The following is a 24,346-nucleotide window of genomic DNA, read 5'->3' on the forward strand; positions in this document are numbered from 1 at the left end:
TTCGGAACTATATCTTTATTGAGACGATTCTTATGGAGTGCCGGTTATAAAGTATGAAAGCATACGATGACTCCATTACGTGTACCCCAAGTCAAAGCCAACAAAAGGGATTCAAAGCTGCCACGGAACGGATTTTTTTAAATATATAGATAAAAACGAGCTCACTATCTACCTGTTGTTAAGTCGTTATAATAGCCCATGGACATCAACATAAATGCCACCCATCTTGAGACACGAGTTCTTAGTGTCAACTCTATAGCAGAACGGGTGCTTCAACCTTCAAGCCGGTAAGCGTTAATAATTATCGGCAGAAATAAGCGAGTCCTGGTATCTATCCGTACGGGCTCATAAGACTCCCTAGCACTAATTGCAGGGAAGTATTTTTCTTTAAATGCCTTTGCTTAATATTCAGAACAGCAAATATCGCGTACCTACGCGTACAAGAATGTAACGATGGTGAATAGTAACCAAAACAATAAAAATATTACAGGTTTTTTTCCACGAGGCTCGCATAATAAATTACACAATGAAAAATAACGTTAAAAATTTTAAACAAAAAATATTTCTTTTTTAACCCTTTGACTGACGTGTAGGTCACCGGTGACCTACGCGGCGCACTAAAAGTAATTATGTCGATTTCTGTTACTAACGCGTCTGGATTGCGTAACGATACCTTCTTTTGTTTGTTAACGTATTTTTTTAGTATCTTAGGTCTCTTTGAAATATATTCAATTTTAACATCTTTAGGTTCATCTTTCTCACAGTCTACTAGATATTCTGGCGCCTTAGTAAAAAGATCGAAGAGAGACATAGTTAGATAGACATAATTACTTCAGGGCGCCACGTAGGACACCGGTGACCTTACACAGCAGTCAACGTGTTAATAATAAAAAATACTAGGTTTCTTGTAAAAAAATCAAACCCAGCTGAACCATTGGCTGACTTTTGCATAACCCCGTTCATTTGTATGTGTCATGAGTTTTATTTACAATTACACACGTGTTGAGTGTCAGCTTATTCAATTAATAATGAATACGTATGACAAAACATTTTCGGTCAAGGATAAATACGTAATTATTAATGTAAAATTCAGTTCATTGTTTACTACTATTCCTAATTAAATTTATAGCGTACGTATAAATATTACTGATTTAAAATATCACTTATAAATTTGTTAGTATAATAATGGTAAAAAAAAATATACGTTCATCTTTTTGTACAACAACAGATACTTTGACATATTATAATTAAGAAAAGACTGAATGGTCCTAACATATTATGTATACCTGCAAAATGAATCGGTTTTCATGATTTTTATACGGAGAGCTTTCTAGAAAAATATTAGGAGTCCTAACTGAGGCCGTTTTCCAATTACAGAACTAGAGCGCAATGCGCATTATGCGGCATAATGCTCAACGTTGAATGTTCCAACTACAGCAACGCTTCGCACAATCGAGCACTCTCAAAAGTACTGCTCTCGCGTGATACTCGCAATCGATACCGACTCAGTGACAGAAAATTGACAAGTATTTTTTTTTTAAGTTGGCATTGATCGAAATTTTGTTTATATTATCGTTAGTAATATTATTTAATGTTGAAAAAAATTGTAAGGCTTTCGTTTCGTCGTAGTTTCTTAGAAATAATCAATGTTAATTAAAACTGTGCTAACTTAGCGCACTCTGCTGATGCATTTGAAAACTAATTCACGTTCCAATTAAGCTTCAGCATAATTCGGCATTGTGCGTCACTGAGTCGCATTATGCTCTGTAATTGGAAAACTACCTAAAAGTCGATAATCGAATGTTGCACATTTTTTTTAAAGAAGAACCTCATAGGTACCATATGAAAAAAATTTCACTAAAAAATCTCAAACCATGAAGGTTCTATGTCAATTTGAAGTACAATGAAACAGCAATTTCATACCTTAACCCCTATTATAACTAGTTAAGATACATAACAGATGTCAATATATTTATTAGCACTCCCAAGCGACACGTGCAGACAATGTAGATACACGTGTATAAATCACATTTGAATATAAAAGATTGATTTGCGTTATTTATACACGTATGTAGATGTTCTAATTGTATTTTACGTTACAGGTCCTTTGACTTATTACTATTCAGCAATGGGACCGACGCTGCCACCCCCGCCGCTCGTATATTGGGGCTACCCGACACCCCCAGTCTCCCCTGCTCACTATTACCACCCTCCACACCATCCGCAAACCATGGTGAGTGCTTTGATTATTCTTTGGCCACCTATTTAGCCAGTAGCTTCGAGGGGCTTTTCTGGATTCACCTTGAGTGGTGTTCATTTGGTCAGTGGACTGGAGACCCATTTAAAGTTTAAAATCTATCTATCTATCTTCTATCTATATATATAAAAATGAATTGCTGTTCGTTAGTCTCGCTAAAACTCGAGAACGGCTGGACCGATTTGGCTAATTTTGGTCTTGAATTATTTGTGGATGTCCAGAGAAGGTTTAAAAGGTTAGATAAATATGAAAATGCTCTTAATTAAATAAAAATAGCAATTTTGTTTTTCCTTTGATGTGTCCCCCCTCGGACGGATTCCTTGTTTGTTTTAAGTTATTTTATACAAATAAGGTTAATTTTATACAAATAAGGTTAATTTTATACAAATAAGGTTAATTTTATACAAATAAGGTTAATTTTATACAAATAAGGTTAATTTTATACAAATAAGGTTAATTTAAGGTACTATTTTATATACTTTTACTGCCTGTTTCCTGCCCAAACAACCGGAACTCTATAATCGCGGATCGTTCTTACCTGTGTTGGAGACATACACAGGGAAACTTTCAGCTTTTATAAAATAACGAAGGTCTGGCTGTCGCGGGCTCTTGGGCTATAAATGTCGCGTATTTAACGAAATGTCGCTTAAACCTTACCCCTCGATATTATTTCTAGTAATACGCAATTTATTAGATTACTTATTCAAAATACGTAAAAGAGATAGCAGTATACATGTTTGTGACGTCATTACTCAAAGTTAATATTAGAGTTTGGACATCTATTTATTGATACAGAAATTAAATGTGTATTTGGAAGCGCGTCATTCGGGAGAGGCTGATGCGATTTGGTACATTATTTTTCTAAATCAACGTAACTTTCTTTTGTAGCGTACGGTCTGATGATAGGCAATTACAGTTGATCATGGACAATAGCAACGCAAGGAACACAATTGTCCGCAATTATCCGATAAAGGTTTTTTTTTAAGAATAAAAAAATACAAATGTTGCTGGGTTTCTGGGTACCACCAACCTGCCTATTTCTGCCGTGAAGCAATTACTGCTTTCGTTTGAAGGGTGGGGCAGCCGTTGTAACTATACTTGAGACCTTAGAACTTATATCTCAAGGTACCAAGGTGGCGCATTTACGTTGTGGATGTCTATGGGTTCCAGTAACCACTTAACGCCAGGTGGGCTGTGAGCTCGTCCACCCATCGAAGCAATAAAAAAAGTATTTTGAATAAATTCACTAATTATTTTGAATGTAGATCAATAGAATAATTTTACATTGACGTCGATACAAATATTTATTCGTTTATTTTATTCCCAGATTTCATTAGGAACATTAACTCATTCATTGACTGTGATTATTCATGATTGATTGGTGATTGATATTGATTGATTGTGATTATAGATGCCGGAAGTGTTACCGGTTGGAGGAGGATCACCTATTCCGATTCCTCCGCCTGCCTGTACCGAATGGCCCATCTTCATGGTCAATTAACACCAGCCGACCATCGACAAACTAGTACAAGAAGTCACTTCGGAACTCGGAAGGTGCTCAACGTATTTTAGCGACATGAAAAAAAAATATCAAAAAAAAAAGTCTCCTTACAAAAGTATCAAGTTTATTTATTATTAAATGTCTTACTTATTTAATCTCAACTGAAATGCGAAATATATGAAACATCTATATTATTATGCTATATTAAATATATGTACAAACATACATCACTTATCATAATATTAGAAAAAGAAAAAGAAAAGCTTAAAAAAAAAAAAAACGAAACGGCTCAATAAATAGTGATATATTTATATTTAAATGAAAATGAACCACATGTTATTCGTAAGTTTAACGTAGAAATTATGAATAATTAAAATAATTTAGAATTTATTTAGACTTATATGATCGTTGTTTCTTAGTTATACATAAATATCTATATTTATAAAATGAATCTATATTTTAATATAATTTTTTTTTTTAATTCAGAGTTTAAGTTAACTATGTAAAAACTTTATTTAAATTTTTACCAAGAAATCTCATTTGTGATGCAGGTACATTACTATTTATAGTACATATAGAAACAATTATTTCTTGTTTTTATATTTTATTTTTTGTTACCTACGTACCTACATTTGAATTTTATTTGAAATTATTATAACTTCTACATTTACCTCGGCTCCAAAGAGTAACGAAAGCAGCAACAAAAAAATTAGTTTCATATATTATAATATATGGAACTAATTTTTCAATTCATTTAATTCGTAATGTCATAAAAATCTACATATGTATTTGTAACTTGTTACTTTTCGTAACTGAGGTATTGTAGATTTGATTGAAAGTAATTTGAATGTTATTTAGGTGCCGATATCTTAATTAATGTTGAATAATTGGTGTTATTACCGAACTAGCGTTGGATAGAGATTCGAGTCGAATAGTAATTATTAACGAATTACGATAGCAACATTTCGAATTCGAGAATCGGGGATGTCCAACTAATGACCGACGGGCGAGTCAATCGACTGCGCTCAATCGATTATTCAGTCGATCGAAACGATTGTAATCGATTGTAATTTTGCACCGATTGCGTGTATTTCTGATTTATCTCGGTCTGGGTCGTCGCTAACCTGATTTAATTAATATCGCCTATACCAGCATTTGCGAACAACGGCACAGCAGACTCTTATCACTGGGAAAATTTGAAATAAAAAATAAAAACCGTATTATATTCAACAGACCAAAATTAGAGATGTTACTAATTTACTCTAAGACAGTGAAGGATTTCTTCACAGATTTCATCTTGATAAAGTTGTAAACGCATTCTTGCCTCAAACTTAAAAGCTTCATCAAGCCCTATCCTATTATTCTGAACAACGAATTTACATAAAACAACACAATCAAAAGGTGCTTTTATAATAAAGTCGAACCAAATATATTTTGTTATAGCTAACTCGATTTTAAATCATGCTCAATTAAAAATAGTAGCCAAATAATCTTAATTTTAAATTAAAACAGAATATTTGCCATAATTTTTAAGTTAGTCGTAAGAGATATACACGTGAGGTTACAAACACTTATATCATTAGGTATATTAGTTACATATATTTTAATATATTTACATTTAAAAATAAGTATCTAATAGGACTATCGATAAATAATAATATATAAATTACGTCTGTAGGCTGATGACGAAAATGATATTTAAATATATAACATACATACAGTAATCCTCCCTATAACGCGGTATATTGGTTCCGCGTTATAGGAAAGCGCGATTTAGGAGTATTCCCGTATAACGCGTTATGTATAAATGATCCATCACGTTTAACATTTAATGATTTAATTTTTTTTATTCTAAATAATATTTATAAAAATAAAATTTGACCTAAACCGTTTAATACACAAATTTAATAAAATAATTTAATTTTGTAATAACACAATTGACACACGTGCAAAGGTACGCGAAGCTAATTAAGAAGTGTACAAATCACTATAAATTTCACAGTACAGAAATATGTAATGTGGAAAATCATCGCGTTATATGGGGGAATGCCAGTGTTATACGGAGGATTGAAATCGCGTAATATGAAAACGCGTTATACGGGGGACTAGTGTACTTAGATTTAACAAAAGATTCATACATATAAATTGTTTTGCTCACGTCAATTATTGATAATCATTTGCTCATTTTTAGTTTATTAACTTATTTTTTTATGAAATGTGTGTTAGCAATATAATCAATAAACACTGTCTCTATCTCGCTTACTACTATTCGATAGAAAAGGAAACAAACAGTAATTAATGGCTATTCGATATCGCTGCGTAAGATTCACTCAATTTCTGAATTCGTAATTATATTTCAAGAAATTGTTAAACATCTGTCAAATTAAAGAAAATAATAATAATTATGTAGGTATTACTAATGGTAACTCATTAAATGTTTATAATTCATTTATTTAATTCAGATATTGATGTAAGCAAATTTTCTTTTATATCGAATTCAAATTGGCTTTTATTGGACGAGAAGAGATAATTGTGGCTATTTTTATCTTAAATTAAGTAAACCTTAGGCCAGTACTGACAGTTTTGGATGGCGCATAACGTCAATATGAAACTTGTTTGAAACTTTTCTTAGATATATTTTCTCCCATACCTAATCGTTGGTAGCCTATAGGGTTAATGAAGCTACGCGCAGACGTACTTTTTTAGAGTTATTGCTACAAACAATAATGTCTTTTATTGCGGATATACGAAGCTACACGATGCGACGCGACGCTTTACTCCAAGCGTGTTTGAATTGGAACGGGCGTAGCTTAAATGTTTATTTAATCCTTATCGGCCTTTTTCGGGAAAAGTATTTCTGACGGAGATGTGTGACTTAGAGATGTAATTAAAAAAATCGATTCGAGATTTTAACAAATGTATCGACTGAAAAGTTTTATTAGAAAATCGGATTATTTAATACTAACAGCACGCCGGATTAAATAGAAAAAAAAAGAACTAAAATTGAAAGATGAACTTTATTTTTTAGATATATTTATATTAAATGAATAAAGCATTTCGATGCCTCCAATGAACACTACTCTAACTCAAAATTTTGAAATTTTCGTTTTTTCACGCAAATCGCTTCACTATTTTAAAAGTATTACAAATCATTATTGATGGGGTTCGAAGCAAGAGTAAATCAGCTAGTTACACAAAAAAAACCATAAATATATCTGCAATAATAAAGACTTTATCAACTTTTTTCGTTTAAACGCTCCTCCTGTAAACCTACGGATTTGGAGTTAGCGTAGTGTTCATTGGAGGCATCGATTTTATTGTGTGTGTGAATGAATTGTAACGAAACTCTATGCGCAGCTAAAAAATAAAAAAAACATGTCTATGATTCACACAAAATGAAAGTAAATTTAAAAAAAAAATATGTTTAGACTATGCACTTATTTGTTTCGCACACTTCTTGTTTATATAATTTAAAGTATGTACCCACATTCTCTCATAATAATCACAGAAATGTCTAGTAATTAAGTAACTAATTGTCCCCTTGAACTTACAGGAATAATAGTTTATCAGTTGATATTTTAATGTTGGTATATTCACTTTTATCATAATTATTCATGGTAGATTTGGGGGTGGGTTCATTCCAACCGAAGTGATAATAAATTAGAACTTTTATATATATGTATACTTGTAAAATAATTTATGATTATAAAAAAGGAGTTCAAATCTGCAATTCTAGCTTAATAAGTATTGTAAAAGGAAGACAGACCTCTTTCCCTCCATACAATAGATTCCAGTGAGAGCTGATGCTTAAAAATATTAAATTGCACTTTTTTACTTTTGTATTGCTTAGTTTTGTGTGGACGAGCTCATGGGTTACCGGGGCCCATAGACATCAACAATGTAATAGCCACCCCCCACCTTGAAACGTGAGTTCTAAATTTCAATTTTATAGTACAACGGCTGCCCCGCCCACCATAATGCTTCATGGCAGAAATTAGCAGGAAGCTTAAAAATATTAGGACGCCATGAAAAAAAAATGTGAAATATAATTTTCATTAGACATTTGAAATTAGTGAAACTGAAATAAAATTGAACGTTTTTGACAGATGAGTTTATTTAGTATAGGTGTCCAAATTTATGACAATTAACTGTTATTTATTGAACATTTTTTAAACAAACCGGAAATACCAATTCCCCCTTATCAGTTTCTTATTCATGAGTCGACTATTATCAAAGCCGGCAATGTGACTTTTGGACAATTATTGGTAAATCAGAAAAACGAATTATTGACTTTGTATTCCATTGGCAGTCACAAAACTCTTCTGAACGACATCTTAGATAAATAACAGGTTAAGTTAATACTTTATTTAACGCAGGTTTTGAACCGTATTCTTTGAAGGAGACGATTATATTCAAATCAATCTGTATTGACATATCAATAACATTTTTTTGTCCAAATGCACAGATTGCCACCTTTGATAATAGACGACTCTCATATAATTATACTGTAATAAAATGACATGAACATACCAGCATTGAAAATAAATAGTTAGATTAATAAAAATATTTTTTAAATAGCATAATAAATTAGATTTAAATGAAATATTGAAGCAACAAAATCCAGCGTCTTCCAATTGTTGTAAAATATACATATTTTTTTTTTATTTTTTTTTTATGAATACGTCACAAAATGTGATCTAAAAGTTATTCTAATTATGTATTCAAATTATTTTGTTACTGAAAGTATAGTGTTTAATTGTTTTGACAATTAACTTTTTAATATAGCATCGTTATATTGCTGTTTATTTTTCAAACCCTAATACTATAATTTTTTATATAATTATTTTGTTAGTTAAAAAATTTGTTAAATTAATTTATATTTAAATACAAATTATTACTTAAATAAATGAAAGAGTACGTTGTTTTAGGTGAATTATTGTTGTATATATTTTATTGTATTATTTTTAGTTTTGTTATCATTTTTAAGAAGAATTTTTAATATTGTTATGAGAACTTTGTTTGTTATATTCAAAGTTTTAAGCACGTCCCATGACAACTGCTGATAATTAATTCGGATATTAACACACACAATTCGTTGTTATCATAAAATATATATATATATATATATATATATTAATTTTCTTGATTAAAAACGGTTTTGCGAAATTCATCTTATTTTAACCACAATGGGAATAAGACATAATTTATTTAGAACTTATCTTTGACGTTTTAATAGAACTATTTTAAAAAGTATTTGATTATAACATAGAACTATTTTTTTAATATCTTTATATATTGATATTTAAATATCTTATTACATAAAGTGATTACATACAATTTTATTTTGGTTAAACCTTAGGTTTTGTGAACTCTGTGGAGTGCTTAACGCATTTGACAGAAACTTAACTTTGAGACAATGTTTGACTTATGTCTTATTCGCCAAAATTTCGCAAAAAAAAATCTTATGCCCAATATTAAAATTATTATGTATAAAGCAATATATTTTATGTATTTGAGTTATTTAATTATTGTTGTTACTTTTTGTATAATGTCAGTTAGCGGCCCAGTGATAATCATTTCAAAGTGATCTTGCTAGAATTGTTACCTGTTCTGTTGCTTTTTAGGTCTGTTACACGGTTAAGTTTTTAATTATCCTAGAATGTTCTATCGTACACATTAAGTGAAGATTAATTTGAACATCGAATTTTAGAAAATTTTCATTCTTTATTAAGTAAAACTGAGAATCATAGAAATCGAGAGTACGAAATAAACTCCGGATAAAAGAATCTGTTTAGCTGATAACTCTAAATAAAATAAATAAATAAATTTCAAATATGAAATTTCATACAATGACTTCAATGTTTGTGTAAATTCAAAATAAAAAATACCAATATGATATCTTTGCCTAAAATTCTAAATGTCACAGAGTGTAAAAAGACCTACTTAAATAGATGAAGACGCAGTAAGAGCGTTCATTACTTTCTAACACCCGAAAAACCTTATAAAATGCTATGTAGGTACTATTTAAAATGATACTTCAAGTACATACGTTACATTCACTATTGACTTCCCAACTCAAGCGTTAAAATTTTTAGTAAAAATCTACAACATTTTCTTAAAAAAAAATTTTTCCATCTAAGAAATTTCAATTAATGGTTTTATCAATTTATATTATAATTAAAAACACAAATTTTAGCTGTATATGTTTTAATATTGACGGTAGAAATATTACGTAAATTACAATGATTCCACTATACAAGAAAGAATGCAATTATCTTCAATAAAGAGGTAATTGACCGATATCGTGTTTATTACATAAAATGAAGAAATAATTAAAGTCTGTTACATTTTTTTTTAGATTTTAGCGTTTGAAGTTTTTCGTTGGAATAGGCGATGTTTTGTCTCTTTCACACTCAATGGGATTGTTATATAACTTAAAGCGCTCGTGAACATTGACGTCATTGTTAGCGTAATAAATAAAATTGTTTAAGTTTCTTATCTCTAAACAGATATCGATATCTTTGAAGTCAACCCGCAGCTCGCAATATCAATTTACAACTTCCCACTGTGTACGAGTTATTTAGTTAAATATTACATTATAGATTAGTATTGTGCAATTTTAGATGTAACAAAACCAAGCGTTAATGCCAAATTAGTTTGGTTTCTATACAAAGTAGTGAATTGTTCTGATAAGTAAATAAATATGGTTAACATGAATTGTCTTATTTATTTTGTAATCCACATCAAATCAATCAATCAATCAAATCAAATTTTTTTTATTCAACATAAATGAAAGTACATACTTGTTGAACGTCAAAAGAACTACCGCCAATTCACAAGAACTAGCCTCCGTCCTGAGAAGAATTGGCAAGAAACTCAGCGAGCATCTTTTTTTTTTTTAAATATTAGATTATTTTTTTAATATAAGATTGTTTTTAAATATTCATTTTTACATGAGTATTATAACATAACAATTATTACAATATGGAAATGCCCGGAGCGAGCAACTCATTCCCACTTTGTGCAATCTTCTAGATAATCATAGACTTTATAGTAAGCTTTATTGCACAGATGTTCATTAATAGTTTTCTTAAACCTATGTATATGTAGGTTCTGAACATCTTCAGCACTTACCTTATTCTATGGCTTCTTGATTCGGTCGCGGGTTGAATGACAAGTTATAGCCAGTTAGACTCCCCGCGCACATCTTAGCCCAGAACTCTTGGCTGCGGCAGCCAATGCAAGGCGCCTGTTGCACGGCAGCCAGAGCGAGTGTTGGCGAATGTTTTATTTTATTTTATTGCTTAGATGGATGGACGAGCTCACAGCCCATCTGGTGTTAAGTGGTTACTGGAGCCCATAGACATGTACAACGTAAATGTGCCACCCACCTTGAGATATAAGTTCTAAGGTCTCAAGTATAGTTACAACGCCCTTCGAACCGAAACGCATTACTGCTTCACGGCAGAAATAGGCAGGGTGGTGGTACCTACCCGCACGGACTCTCAAGAGGTCCTACCACCAGTAATTACGCAAATTATAATTTTGCGGGTTTAATTTTTATCACACGATGTTATTCCTTCACCGTGGAAGTCAGTCGTGAACATTTGTGTATGGCTGCTGTCAGTCCCCGCGCACTTGATATAGCAATGCATATTCGTATTGCCAAAAGTTAGTTACAGCATGCTTGTACAATCTCTTGTATTTAAAAAAACCGATCTGGGTATGTATGAACATCTTTAAAACAGCTATAGGATAAGTCTTTTGAATGCCGTTCTAGAAAAAGAGGATGAATGATGTGTATTTTCTTTGATTTGCGTTGTTTACGAGACAAAGTTCAAATCGCTCGACGAAAAGATCATAAATTGGCTTCGATTGGCTGCTATAACTGACTGCTCAAAACTGGACGGAAAGAGACGTGCTGGGCGAAGAAAAGAAGTCATGGCTCCGGAATATCCGGGAGTGGACCGGTATTGCCTCCGTCGAACAACTGTTCCGGTGGGCTGCTGATAGAGATGAATACAGGAAGCTAACGGCCAAGGATTGAAGAGGCACTGGATGAAGAAGAAGAACTGGCTGCTCAGATATTTCGATTGCCGCAGCCAGGCTGCCTAGTGCGCGGGGAGCCTTAGACTCCAACAAACCCTGCCGGCTCGACGCTTGGGAGGAAGTTTCTGAGATATACACAATCTTGGTGGTAGATTGTGATCCGGTGGTAGATTCTACGAAGCACGGCTCTTGCTAGGGCTCGTGTTAGCAACGTCGTCAGGTTTGAGCCCCGTGAGCTCACCTACTAGTTAAGGCTACGCTGATATAGTCTCTCAAGGCTCTCAGCTTAGGTAGGAAAAAAAAAGCAATTCACGATATCCATCGAGGGTTTCTCTCGAAATAATACGACCAAACATACATAATACCATTTTATTTGTTACACGCGTAACATCACCGTAAAATATGACACGATCTTTATTCATTCAGTTTCAGGATGGAAATTCCTTAAGAATACGGTTAAACTATAAACAATTACAAACATGAAATCACACATCTTGAAATACTCCGAAATAAAACACTGAGTCCACGTGCAAACGAAGTGAGTTTTAATTTCAAAATTTATCAACTACCTCCCAATAATGTTATTAGTATTAAAGTCAAAAAAAAATGGCAAAAAAAAAAGCTTAGTTTAGTTTACTTATGCTCCCTCTCCTTCCCACAATGTATATTTATCCTGCTTTTAAACACTGGTATTGTTGTAAAGAGTTATGCCCTCTTTAGCGGCATTTTCACTGGGCTTAAAGCGCTAAAAAAGCTATGGTTTTAGGCATCATTACAATTAAAGCTTGAGAGATATTCCTTCAAGGAAATTCAATGAAATCTGCCTTGGGCACCAGAGAGGGACACTTTGGAATGATTGTTTAAAGACATATTCTTTGAAAACAAATAAAAAAAACGTGTTAAATTATTTGAGAAAATGCAAGTTTAATGCTGCGAGTGACACCGCGTTACACACTTAGTACCTTAAAACTATAGACATATTTTTGCTACTCTCCATGATACATTTAAAGTTGGATAGACGTGGATTCAATGCTTAATTTGAAACATCATAATATACATTACAGTCATTTACCAAAAAACGCGTTTGACACTTGCAAATCATAGTACGCGGGAAATTACATCGATCGAATGTTGCCATGTTAAAAAACCAAAAAATACGAATTTACACATTCATGACAACATGCGATTTCTTGAACTTAAGTAGAAAATCCCAAAGCTTTTTTTTTTAAAGTAAATTATAAACATACGTTACCCGTGTATTCATTATGGGATTGAAAAAAAAAATTAACATTTCATTTAAAAAAGCAGATACGTATGAATCATTATTTTTTTAAATCATTCGATTTTAATAACTTTAAAACAAGTTTAAGTGTTTATTTAAAATGTAATTGTGCGATTACAATGCGGCATAGAATAAAAATGCAATAATGGTTTAATACGAAAAATAACCAATACGATAATTGTTCATTTATTCTGTACAAATACAAAACTTGAGCACACAATCGTTCGATGCGAACATTTCAAATAGTCCAACCTAAGACAACCTAAGACTTCACTTTGTAATCTTTAATATAAATAAAATTACATTAAAATATAATGTAAATATTACAAATGTAAATACAATGTCATTTCTGTGTGACTTAGTGTAATATAAGATTGAATGAAAATGTGTTTTGTAACAAACAACAAAAAAAACTATTGAATACAAGTGATTTAAGAATCAAATCGAGTCAATATAACAATATTTCCGCAATGTCTTTAATAGTTTCCAATTCATTTACGTATAAGAGCTATTATTGTATGACGTCAAACATTTCTCAAAGTTATCATGACTCAAAGGTTAATAAAGGTTCATGCCGCTTAGGCTGCCTGTCCACCAATCATTTTGCAATCTTATAAATTTGATTTTGTGCAATCTTATTGGTTAATATTTCTCCGTTTCTTATACTCGATGTATGGAAAGATGTGAATATGACGGGATATGCGATACGTTGCGATATTCTGTGGCCTGCGATAACATTTTAACACAAGACTAACTCTAATGCAATGAAATTAATATTATAGATTCATATCACAATTACGATAAATAGCATCATGTTTTTGCCTAAATCGTTTAGAAAGATATCTATACTAAACTTTTGAAAGGAACATTGGAACGCTTGTGTGACTGAAAGGATTCGAATACTCAAAACATAACAACGCTAAATTGAAATTAATCAAAATTACAAGATCACAAAGTAAAGTCACTTTATAAATTAAAAAGTAGCATCGATACACAAAAAAAAAAATACATTCAGCGCTGGCAACATTACAGACACAAGCCACACAACTGAGTGTGACCAAAAAATAAAAAAGACGCAAGTAAAAAAACTAAATGTACAACCCAGAGAAGCGTTCATCACAACAGCAACGATCCGTATGAGAGATATCTCAGAAATAATCTCTCTGTGTTTAAAAATATTAAAAAAAAAAAGAAGAAGCCCAAACGCTCTCTCTCTCTTCACAACCAACTATACCGATCACAGCTTTACTTAACATTAATACAAAAAAACCTGCTATTATTTATTTTTAATATTATCATTAATTTAGTTTAATTACTGACGTTCGTGACACAACGAAACAGCCGTTGTCAAACGTTGGCAATTTCATGCATTCTCCATAACCTTACTAGTAAAAAAAATATAAGTACCGTCGGCAAAAAAATATCAATTATTACTCTAATACGAGAAGGCCTTTAGGCCGAATTCATCATTAAAGATACGTCCTAACTCAAAATGTACTTAGACCGTTTACGTAGGTACTGTTAAAGTTACAAAATAAAAATCGAACGAATGATTCCTTTTGAATCGTTCATTCATTCATTCATTCATTCAATTAAATATATTTATTTATGAATCTTGTACATAATGTTGAAAAACATTTCCATAATTACGTGTTTAGAGTATTTCACGGAAGACTGCAGCTTGATCGTGGATCTCCGGATCTGGTCGCCCATGAGCATTGTCAATGCCAATGCCCATGGGCGACAGCGACCACTTCCGATCAGGTCGGCCGCGTGCTCATCTGCATTCGCTGTCGATAGAAAAACAGAAGTTAATTTTTTACTGTATTTCTTTTTGAACTCTCAACGATTAATCCAGTAAGAAATCTTTATAAATAGAAAAATCTAACAAATATTAAGCGATATTTGAAAGATGCACTGCTTTCATCAATTTTTCTATCGACATTTTATTTTTATTTTTATTTACGCTTCAGATTACATATGTCTTCACCAATTATTTTTCACATAAATATTCCTGCTGTCCAATATTTATAATGGATTAAATAATATGACTATAATATCTACCATCGACATTTTTTTTGTTACTTTTATTAATTACGCTTCAGATTCCATATGTCTTCACCAATTATTTTTCCACATAAATATTCCTGCCGTCCAATATTTATAATGGATTAAATAATATGACTTTAATATCTACTATCTAGTCAATCAGATTATATTTTTCACCTTCCTTGCTTCCAAAAAACACTATTGTATCACGAAAGATCGGAAATGACCGTAGGTATCCGATTTTAAAGACATAGATAAATTTGATCCGTAACAATAAGCCCCTAGGATTTATATTTTAATCTCACGACCGATGACTGACTGATAACATTTAAATTTTATAATTTAAATAGTGAAGCGAAATCGCTAGTCGCCAAAGCAATAACGCTACACGCAAAAATAATAATCAGAATAATATTTTCGTGTCGGTTCTATATTTGATCTGATTTGTACAATAAATAATTTTAAAGAATTTTTAACTTAAATTTTCACTTTACAATTTTTTAAATCCAACTTTAGATGCTTATAATTGATATTATCGTTTCTGTTACAAATAATGGGAATCCGTTCAGATCGCAAGTTTTTAAAGAATGCAAAAAATATATATAAGAAAAAGGAAATATACTCTAATACTATAATATTGTACCTCTCATATTTTTAATTCTCATTTATAATATGAGTTGGAATAACTTTAGCCGGTGTGCGTTTCCTGTTAATATCAGAAAGATTTGGTTCAAATTATTATTAAAAGAAATTTTGAATTTTGAATTTGAATTTCGATGGAAAGTTACATAATTTATGTATAACATAAATATTATGATGCAATAGCAGTTGATCTTTAGAGAATGGAACCCACTGTTCCAATTTAATTCAAGTAAGTATAGGGTTTTGTCGTCAACCATTAAATCATTCAAATATAACCAGAGAGATAATTAAATAATAAAAAAATATAGATAAATAATTCGATGGATATATATTATACATAATGTATTTTTATAATTATCTTTATAATATGGTATTTTTTATTCATAGATAATATGTATAAGATGTTTGTCGTTGATTTAAATGATCCACTGGTTCATATGATTACATTTTTATTCAGTAAAAATCTTTAGACTAGACAACCCTGGTTTTGATAGACAATATTTTAGATTTCATGATTTCACACATGCTGTAGAAATTCCAACAAAATAAATTTTCATAAAATTATAATTAGACTGTATTCTGTATATTTGTATCCGTTACGCATACAAAGGTAAGAAAGATTGGGTGTCATATTTATTTACTTTATTTGAGAAAAAAAAATGTTTTTGATAAAACACAATAATTTTGTAGAATTTAGGAGCATTAAAAAAGCCGTCTCCACATCTTATTCACGTCACGTACGAACCTTTATTTGTTTGTCGATTTATTGACAAGAACAAATATTGTAATTAGAAAGAACATGTATAAATCCCTTTGTATTTTTATACAATAAAATTTATGTTGAAGCTACAATACATTTTTTCTTATATACCCACTTCAACGTTACTTTCTTTACCTGTGTTCTTTCATTAATTTCTCTCCAAATTTCCAATTTTTTTATGGACACTTTAAAAATAAAGGAAATTCAAGACAAAAAGATTGGTTTGCCCTTATCAATTCGACTTCATTAAATAAATAATAATAAAAAATCCTGGACATTAAAATAAATGTATGTAACTGATTAAAAATAGAAAATAATATAATGCGCTACAGAAAATTTAGTCAGGGTTCAAAAAAATAGTTGTCATGAGTAACGTCACAACAGTTAAGAGTTTTAGCGCGTACTCTAAAAATTCTAATTTCGATTAAGTATTTATTTCAGTATTTCTTTTTTATGTAAATCTGTATAAGGGTTTATGATTGATTAAAAAAAAATCACTTTTCCGCCAAATTCATTAACAGCTTTTAAATATCAGTTCAATTGACATTCTTTGTGGGGCTATGAACGAACGACATTTAGAAAATTCTCGATATCTTTATAAACACTACACAATATTAAACTTCTCTTACTATAATATCCAAATATTATATTATAATAATACTAAGGATTTAATATGAGACCGTCGTTCACGGATAGTTTAAGTCAAAGCCGTATTTAAGTTTCCAAATACACTAATGATTTAATCGCACTAAACTAATTGTCCGTATTTATTTCACAATTCATAGTTGTCTCATAGAAAAAAAACTAAAACTCAAACACTGTCTATGGACATAAATAATTTAAATTAATATAAGCGGTACCTTAACTATATTTGTACTTAAAATAATTATTAAACTCCAAATTCATTTAAATCGCAGTCCCTAATCATTCAGTACTTAACATAAGGAATTACAGTAACTCGAATGTACTCTGTACACTACTATTTGAGCTTTTAAAGTATAATTAATGTATATACGACTAAATTCACAATATCGATACTTTTGTTACAATTGACCGATTAATCGATTTTATAATCGATAATCCTGAATGTCTGTATTCGTCTCATAAATGCTCCCGGAAAAACATAAAGATCGTCGCGATTATTATTGTCTGATAACAAAAAAATAACCATTATCGAACTAAGGCAAATAAATTGGGGAAAAACGTTTTCCAAACATATTATATAATTTAGTTGCATTATGATAAGTCAAGGGTCTGGAATCCCACAAGATTAACTCCTATTCGTGTTGAAGGTCGCGCAAAACAACACAGAATCTGTCTGTCATTATGAAGTTCCTTGAAGGAGACCTATGACCAGCGGACATGGTAGGGGCATGGACATCTAAGGTCTGATAGTGTTTGTAAAAACTCATTTGGGATCCGATTATTAATTTTGAATTTCAACAACATATTTGTCAGAGAATTATAAAAAGAAGACTGCTCATTATGTCGTCACGAGTGCGAGGGAGACAACACTAGATTTCTTATTTTAAAAAAACAAAGTTGTTCAAACATGTTTTACGTACATTCACTTAGGTAACATTTTAAAGTTAATTAACCTACACCAACATTAAATTAAACACAAATATATTTACGTATTTACACCGATTTTCGAGAAATACTTTTCTAGATTTCATCTGAATGTGAATATGCAAAATGGAGCCAAGCATTATTTAGGTAAATAATTGAAATTACAGTTTATGATGATGAGTGTCTTGCTTGTCGGAACTCTGAATAGTCGTAGTTACAATTGGCAACATAAATCACTAAAGACCCTTTTTTTTATTTCAAAAGTATGTGATAAAACAATCTAGATTTTTGTGCAAGCTGTACTATAATATTTGTATAATTTAATTATGTTGCTGCTAGCATGGTATCTTGTGCGCTCGCACGGACAGTAACCGCCAAACTTTTTTTATTGTGGACGATCTAATAACCAACACGATTTTAAGTGGTCACCAGTGCTCATAGACATTTATTACGTCAATAGCGTCACCCATCTTGAGACACGAGTCCTATGTCTACAGTTTTCCCCTGTCTATATTCTGCCACGAAGTAGTTATTTGTTTCTGTTTACATGGTGGGGCATAATACGAGACTTAGACCTCATGTCTCAAGGCGGGTGAAGACATTCACGTTGTACGGGCTTCAGTGAGCACTCACCAGATCGTACAGCCATTTATGCAATGAAAATATTAAAGAAACGATATATGTTATATTATTAAATGAAATTGTTACTCTACTGACAGTACCATAACCAAAAATTATTTAAATTTAATACTCAGTAAGCAGAAAGGTCATGGAATGTTTTTTTTATTTTTTATTTACTTATTATGTTTTATCATTTCTTTGGTACAACGTTCAAAATCAGAATTTATTCGGAACCCTTTTGATTTTCGCGACTCTGATTTGACTTTATAACTTCGAGCGTTGCTCTTCTAGATCAGTACATATAATCAATACTCACGAAAAAACAGAGATCGCATCGTCTAGTTTTATCGTGACCTATAAATTGCTTTCGTAAAAACGACCTAACGGGCGTTGATTACTGAGAAACTACCAAAAAACAAAATCGTAATCTAAAAGTAGCGATACGATTTTTTTTATTTAACAGAATTTTAAATTTAGAAGGCCTTTTAGTTTCTCGTTTTTTTTTTAATGCGTGGTAGTTTTTTTTTAAATGTAGCATATAGGCAATATTTCATAGGCAAGAGTAGCCACAAATTAAGGCAAGCCTGGACATCTTACGATTTTATTACCGATTTATTGTGTATTTTAAACCTCCTTTATACTCCTTTATAGGAGATTCCTTCATAATAACTATACAGAAGGAGAAATGCACGAATATCGATCCGACATTACGCATTACGTAAAAATCATTGGTGCTCAAACAAAATGAAAAATTATATTCAATGTGCATCGCATATAGCCTTTCAACCTCTCGATTTAAGATTGAATTTCCGATAATTATTGGGAAATGTGAAGTTTAAAAAAAAAAGTAAGCACCGGTGGAGGTAGAAAAGAGCATTAATACGCAAAATCAAATTATTAACCTTAAACAGAATTAAATTAATGCTAATCGATCTTTTCCAGCCACAAGAACGCAAATATAAAAAAATCGGCGTTAAAAAAAAATCGATTCGCATCTGGCAACCCTAAAACTAAGTGTACACAACTATGGCAACACTGTACGTATCGATTTGTCGCTTAATTAATCTATGACAAGATACAAACTGCACCGCGCGTTAGAACTACTTCGTACAATTCACGTACATACACACCGTTCAACTCCCTGTCAATCTTATTGTACCTGCAAAGTCAAAAAAGAAAAATAATTTAAAAACGATTTTTTTCCTTATTATTATATCACTGGCTATTATTATATCAATTACTGGTGGTAGGACCTCTTGTGAGTCCGCGCGAGTGGGTACCACCACCCCGCCTATTTCTGTCGTGAAGCAGTAATGCGTTTCGGTTTGAAGAGTGGGGCAGCCGTTGTAACTATACTGAGACCTTAGAACTTATATCTCAAGGTGGGTGGCGCAATTACGTTGTGGATGTCTATGGGCCCCAGTAACCACTTAACACCAGGTGGGCTGTGAGCTCGTCCAACAATCTATGCAATAAAAAAAAAAAATTTCAAGGGTTGAAAGAGTATTTGGTTTAAGCGACATTTCTTATCTTTGTAATTTAAGGTGCGTTTTATTTGGTATTAACGTCAACAATTCGATGTTTTTTTTAATTAATTGAGCCTCAATAAAGATTACTTCACTCAAATAGCTGAAGTTTTTTGGTCATCATATTTATAAGAGAAAATAAGAGTCCTAGAAATAAAAGCGTATGCGCAATATATGTACACACTACTAAACAGAACCTTGACGATCATCATCATCATCATCAACAGCCCACAGACGTCCACTGCTGGACATAGGCCTCTCCCAATCCACACCACTGAGCACGGTCTGCGGCTCTCCTCATCCACTTCTTGCCGGCCACCGTGCGGAGGTCATCGCACCACCTAGCCAAGGGGCTAGGTGACGATCAATTGGAGGGGAATTCACGAAAACGAACTTTTTGCGGCATCAACTTTTGAAGCTTACAATTATAAGTGGAGATGAAACGGATAGTGTTTTGGCAGGATACCGGATACCGAATATTCGGCCCTTTCGGAAATATTCGTGCCCGTTTGGGTGTCGTCGTGAGCGGAGATCGCGACGACTCGGTAAGACGACGATTTGGTATTCGTTCACCAAAATTTGCCACTTGTTACTTTTGAGTATTAAACAAACTAATTAATAAAACAATCACTTTTGACGTGTTGACTTTTGACGTTATAAAAATAAAAGTTGTCAATAACCTATTGTGGTATTATTTGCCCTTTGTTTAACTATGAGTTTTTCTTAAATTTTACTATACGAAATCCGGCCGGATATTGATTTGCTATCCGGTATCCGGCTGGATAGTGAAAACATAGCCGGATAGGCCGGATACCGGATTGTGGTAGGACCTCTTGTGAGTCCGCGCGAGTAGGTACCACTACCCCGCCTATTTCTGCCGTGAAGTAATGCGTTTCGGTTTCAAGGGTGGGGCAGCCGTTGTAACTATACTGAGGGCGGGTGGTGCGTTTTTGTTGTAGACGTCTATGGGCTCCAGTAACCACTTAATACCAGGTGGGTTATGAGCTCGTGTACCCATCTAAGCAATAAAAAAAAATCCGTTTCATCTCTAATTACAAGTCCACAAACATGATTCAACGCAGCTTTGTCTGACGGCTCGGGTCAACCTCACCGGACATTACAAACTCGTACCGTTATCGGTTTCGTTACGTACCTGCAGAGCGACCCTGGGCTGGTGGAACTCCTTGATGCAGAGCGCGCAGGACCACGAGCCCTCCGGCGGCGTGTCGAGCGGCGGCGCCAGGCAGTACATGTGGTAGCCGCGGTCGCAGTCGTCACAGAACAACAGCTGGTCCTAGATCCGATATTCGTTTACTGATACACGGGTCTTTAGGGACTCGTGTGACGGGAGAGGACAGCCGTCGACATTACCAATATCAATATCAATCATTTAAAGCTTAGTTTAGGTGTAGCTTAGTTTTTACTGGTGGTAGGATGTCTTGTGAGTCCGCGCGGGTAGGTACCACCACCCTACCTATTTCTGCCGTGAAGCAGTAATGCGTTTCGGTTTGAAGGATGGGGCAGCCGTATGGGGCAGACAACATGAGGTCACGTCTTATTTTAATTTTAATAAAAACCTTTTTATATGAAATATTACATTATTATGAAATGAAATGAAGTTGATTAATATGAAACATGACATAAAATAGATATGGGATGAAATATAATCTCAGTAAAATGGTGGTAATTTGCTGAGACTTTTTCAGTGGACTTTTTGGAGAATCCCGAGAAGTTACCTTCAGCGGCTTTGTATTAGAGTTGAAGGCGTCCAATGCAAGGGTTATTGGATCTGATGGATCCGTAAGGACGTGTCTTTCTTTTCCTACCTAAGCATATAGCCTTGAGCCTTTCAACGTAACCTTAACTAGTAAGTGAGTTCACGGGGCTCAAACCGCAGTGTTGCTAACACTAACCCTAGCAAGAGCAGTGCTTCGCAGAATCTACCACCGGATCGGAAACGCGACCCACTGAGAAGATCCGGCGAGAAACTTAGTGGGCGGACGTGTCTAGGGCGTCGAGGGTGACTGGCTCTCATCAGGATTCGGGGTAAAGGTGGCAGCCCTACGCCTTGCACCTGTCGGCACAAGGTACTCACATCGTTATCGCTCGTGCCGCACACGGAACAACACTTGCACTCGATACACTGCCATCGGTACTTCCGCACCGACACTATCATGTTCACGGTGAACTGGAGACAAGTGGGGTGGCCTGATGTAAGAAAAACAACATTATTAAAAAAAAAACGGCAACATAGTATAGGAGCTAGCAACGTTTGAAAAGTAAGAATTTCAGGTCAACTGATTTTGTGATATGTCGTCCTTCTTGCTCTTTCGGTTAGAGTCTGGGTGGTGGTAGCGATTGCGTTCGTTAGTGCGAACCTCAAATTCTTACTTTTCAAACGTTGCTAGCTCCCGTACTAACAACTATATATATATATATATATATATTCGCTGGTAGCCTAGGGGACTATGTGAGCTAACGGGTTTAACCTGAGACAATTTGCTAACACTAGCCTTAGTAAGAGCAATGATTCGCAGAATCTACCATAGGATCGGAATCGCGACCCACTGAGAAGATTCGGCGTGAAACTTAATGGGCTGTGTCTATGGGTTAGTTCGCTCGAACGGTGACCGGTGTTTGAAGAGCCTAAAAGCACCGACAGTGGATCCAGGGGATCTGACAGGACAGTTCAATACTAGCCAAGCTACGATATAAATACCAGTAAAAGTTACACGCACGCCACCTGTTGTGCTTTAGTGGTATATGACAAGGTCCTTCCCAAAGTTCCAGTAACAATTGTACAAAATCTCAAGGAAGTCAGATAAGCCATAAGCGAAGGCGTCAATTACGAACAAACATATATTTTGTAACGTATTGAAATAAGAACTGCTAACATAGTCTACTGGGAGAATACGGTAGTGGCAATAAATTGGTTTTTTGTTATATATAAATACACTAACTAAATTAACATAAAAGTTTCAACTCTATTTTCAACGCTATCTTAGGGCCCATGGGCAGCGCCAATCAAGGCGTTATCTACAGCATAATTATTTTACGACAATACAAATAATACCTATTTTATATCACGTATTGAAAGGCACATAGCATTTTCTTACCTCGTTCCAGATTAATCTCCAAGCAACACTTCTTTTCTTTTTTTTTTTTTACATCGGAATAAAAAGAAAATCGGGGTAAAAATGTATGTGCCGAACAATAGTGAAATAAAAAAAATAACATCGACATTAATGCGACAAAAAAAAAAAAAAAAGTGAATCTATTCATAAATTATTGACTGGTATAAGATTATTGTAGAGAAGTAAAAACGGCAGTCGTAAGGAAGTGCACTTATATTTCACTATTCTTCAGCACAATCAATGAAAAACTTTGCATCGATGTCGAAAAACTATTTATATTTTCCAAAAAAAAAGAAAAAAAAAACATACAAATTAAACAACATTTCAATAAACAAACTTTTCGGGGCTTAAACTAAGTAATATAAAGGTATAATTTGAATTATGAACGAATAAACAAAAAAAAAAAAAAACAAGAAAGATATATCTTTGGGTGAATGCACTTCCCTACAAGCAATTTTGATACTTGACGTTTTAAATTAATATATATTAATCTATGGTTATTCGATATAAAATTATACTCAGCGAGTATTTTTGTTTCCAAGGCGGTAATCTATAGTCAATTTTTCGATCAAATATAATTTTAAAAACAATGTTTAAAATCGCACAGTTTCATATTTGTAACTACAAGATAGACTGCCGCCTATAAAACCAGTTGACTCAAGATAGTTAATATGTATTATAATAGATATGTCTATATCCATTCTATCTGTTATTTTTTTTCATAGTTATAATTCTAGTTTTATTGCTAGATAAAAAAAATCATAAACAAAATGGATATAGAAATCGTTTTAAAACTAAAAACAAATTAATAAAAGTATCAAATAAATCAGATATCACGAATTATTTGCTTACATAATTATAATCATACTAATTCTATAAAATATAATTCAACATGGTGTATATCTTTCATTTTAAAAAGTTGTTAATGTCTATGATGTTAACATTGTCAAAAGTTT

The 24,346-nt window shown here is 32.8% G+C and overlaps 2 protein-coding genes across 3 annotated transcripts in view; one reads left to right on the forward strand and one right to left on the reverse strand.

Annotated features, from left to right (window-relative positions):
* The window catches only part of LOC101740369 (RNA-binding protein fusilli), a 139,358-nt gene extending 128,883 nt beyond the window's left edge, over nt 1-10,475 (forward strand). Inside the window, exons 15-16 of the mRNA XM_038018197.2 lie at nt 2,103-2,233; nt 3,669-10,475. Of these exons, the coding sequence (XP_037874125.1) occupies nt 2,103-2,233; nt 3,669-3,758 (221 nt within the window). The 3' untranslated portion in view covers nt 3,759-10,475. The remainder of the gene's footprint in view (nt 1-2,102; nt 2,234-3,668) is intronic.
* Nucleotides 10,476-12,162: 1,687 nt separating this feature from the next.
* Nucleotides 12,163-24,346, reverse strand: part of LOC101740505 (zinc finger protein ubi-d4 A) — a 34,832-nt gene continuing 22,648 nt past the window's right edge. The window contains exons 10-13 of one of the 2 annotated variants that reach the window (XM_012691519.4): nt 22,352-22,464; nt 21,410-21,550; nt 19,861-19,889; nt 12,163-14,879 (exon numbers count right to left, since the gene is read on the reverse strand). In XM_012691519.4, coding sequence (XP_012546973.2) covers nt 19,881-19,889; nt 21,410-21,550; nt 22,352-22,464 — 263 coding nt within the window. In that variant the 3' untranslated portion in view covers nt 12,163-14,879; nt 19,861-19,880. The remainder of the gene's footprint in view (nt 14,880-19,860; nt 19,890-21,409; nt 21,551-22,351; nt 22,465-24,346) is intronic. The other variant, XM_004927497.5, reaches the window with a different exon arrangement.

The sequence above is a fragment of the Bombyx mori genome, chromosome 20 (assembly GCF_030269925.1).
Source record: "Bombyx mori chromosome 20, ASM3026992v2".
NCBI classification, from domain to species: domain Eukaryota; kingdom Metazoa; phylum Arthropoda; class Insecta; order Lepidoptera; family Bombycidae; genus Bombyx; species Bombyx mori.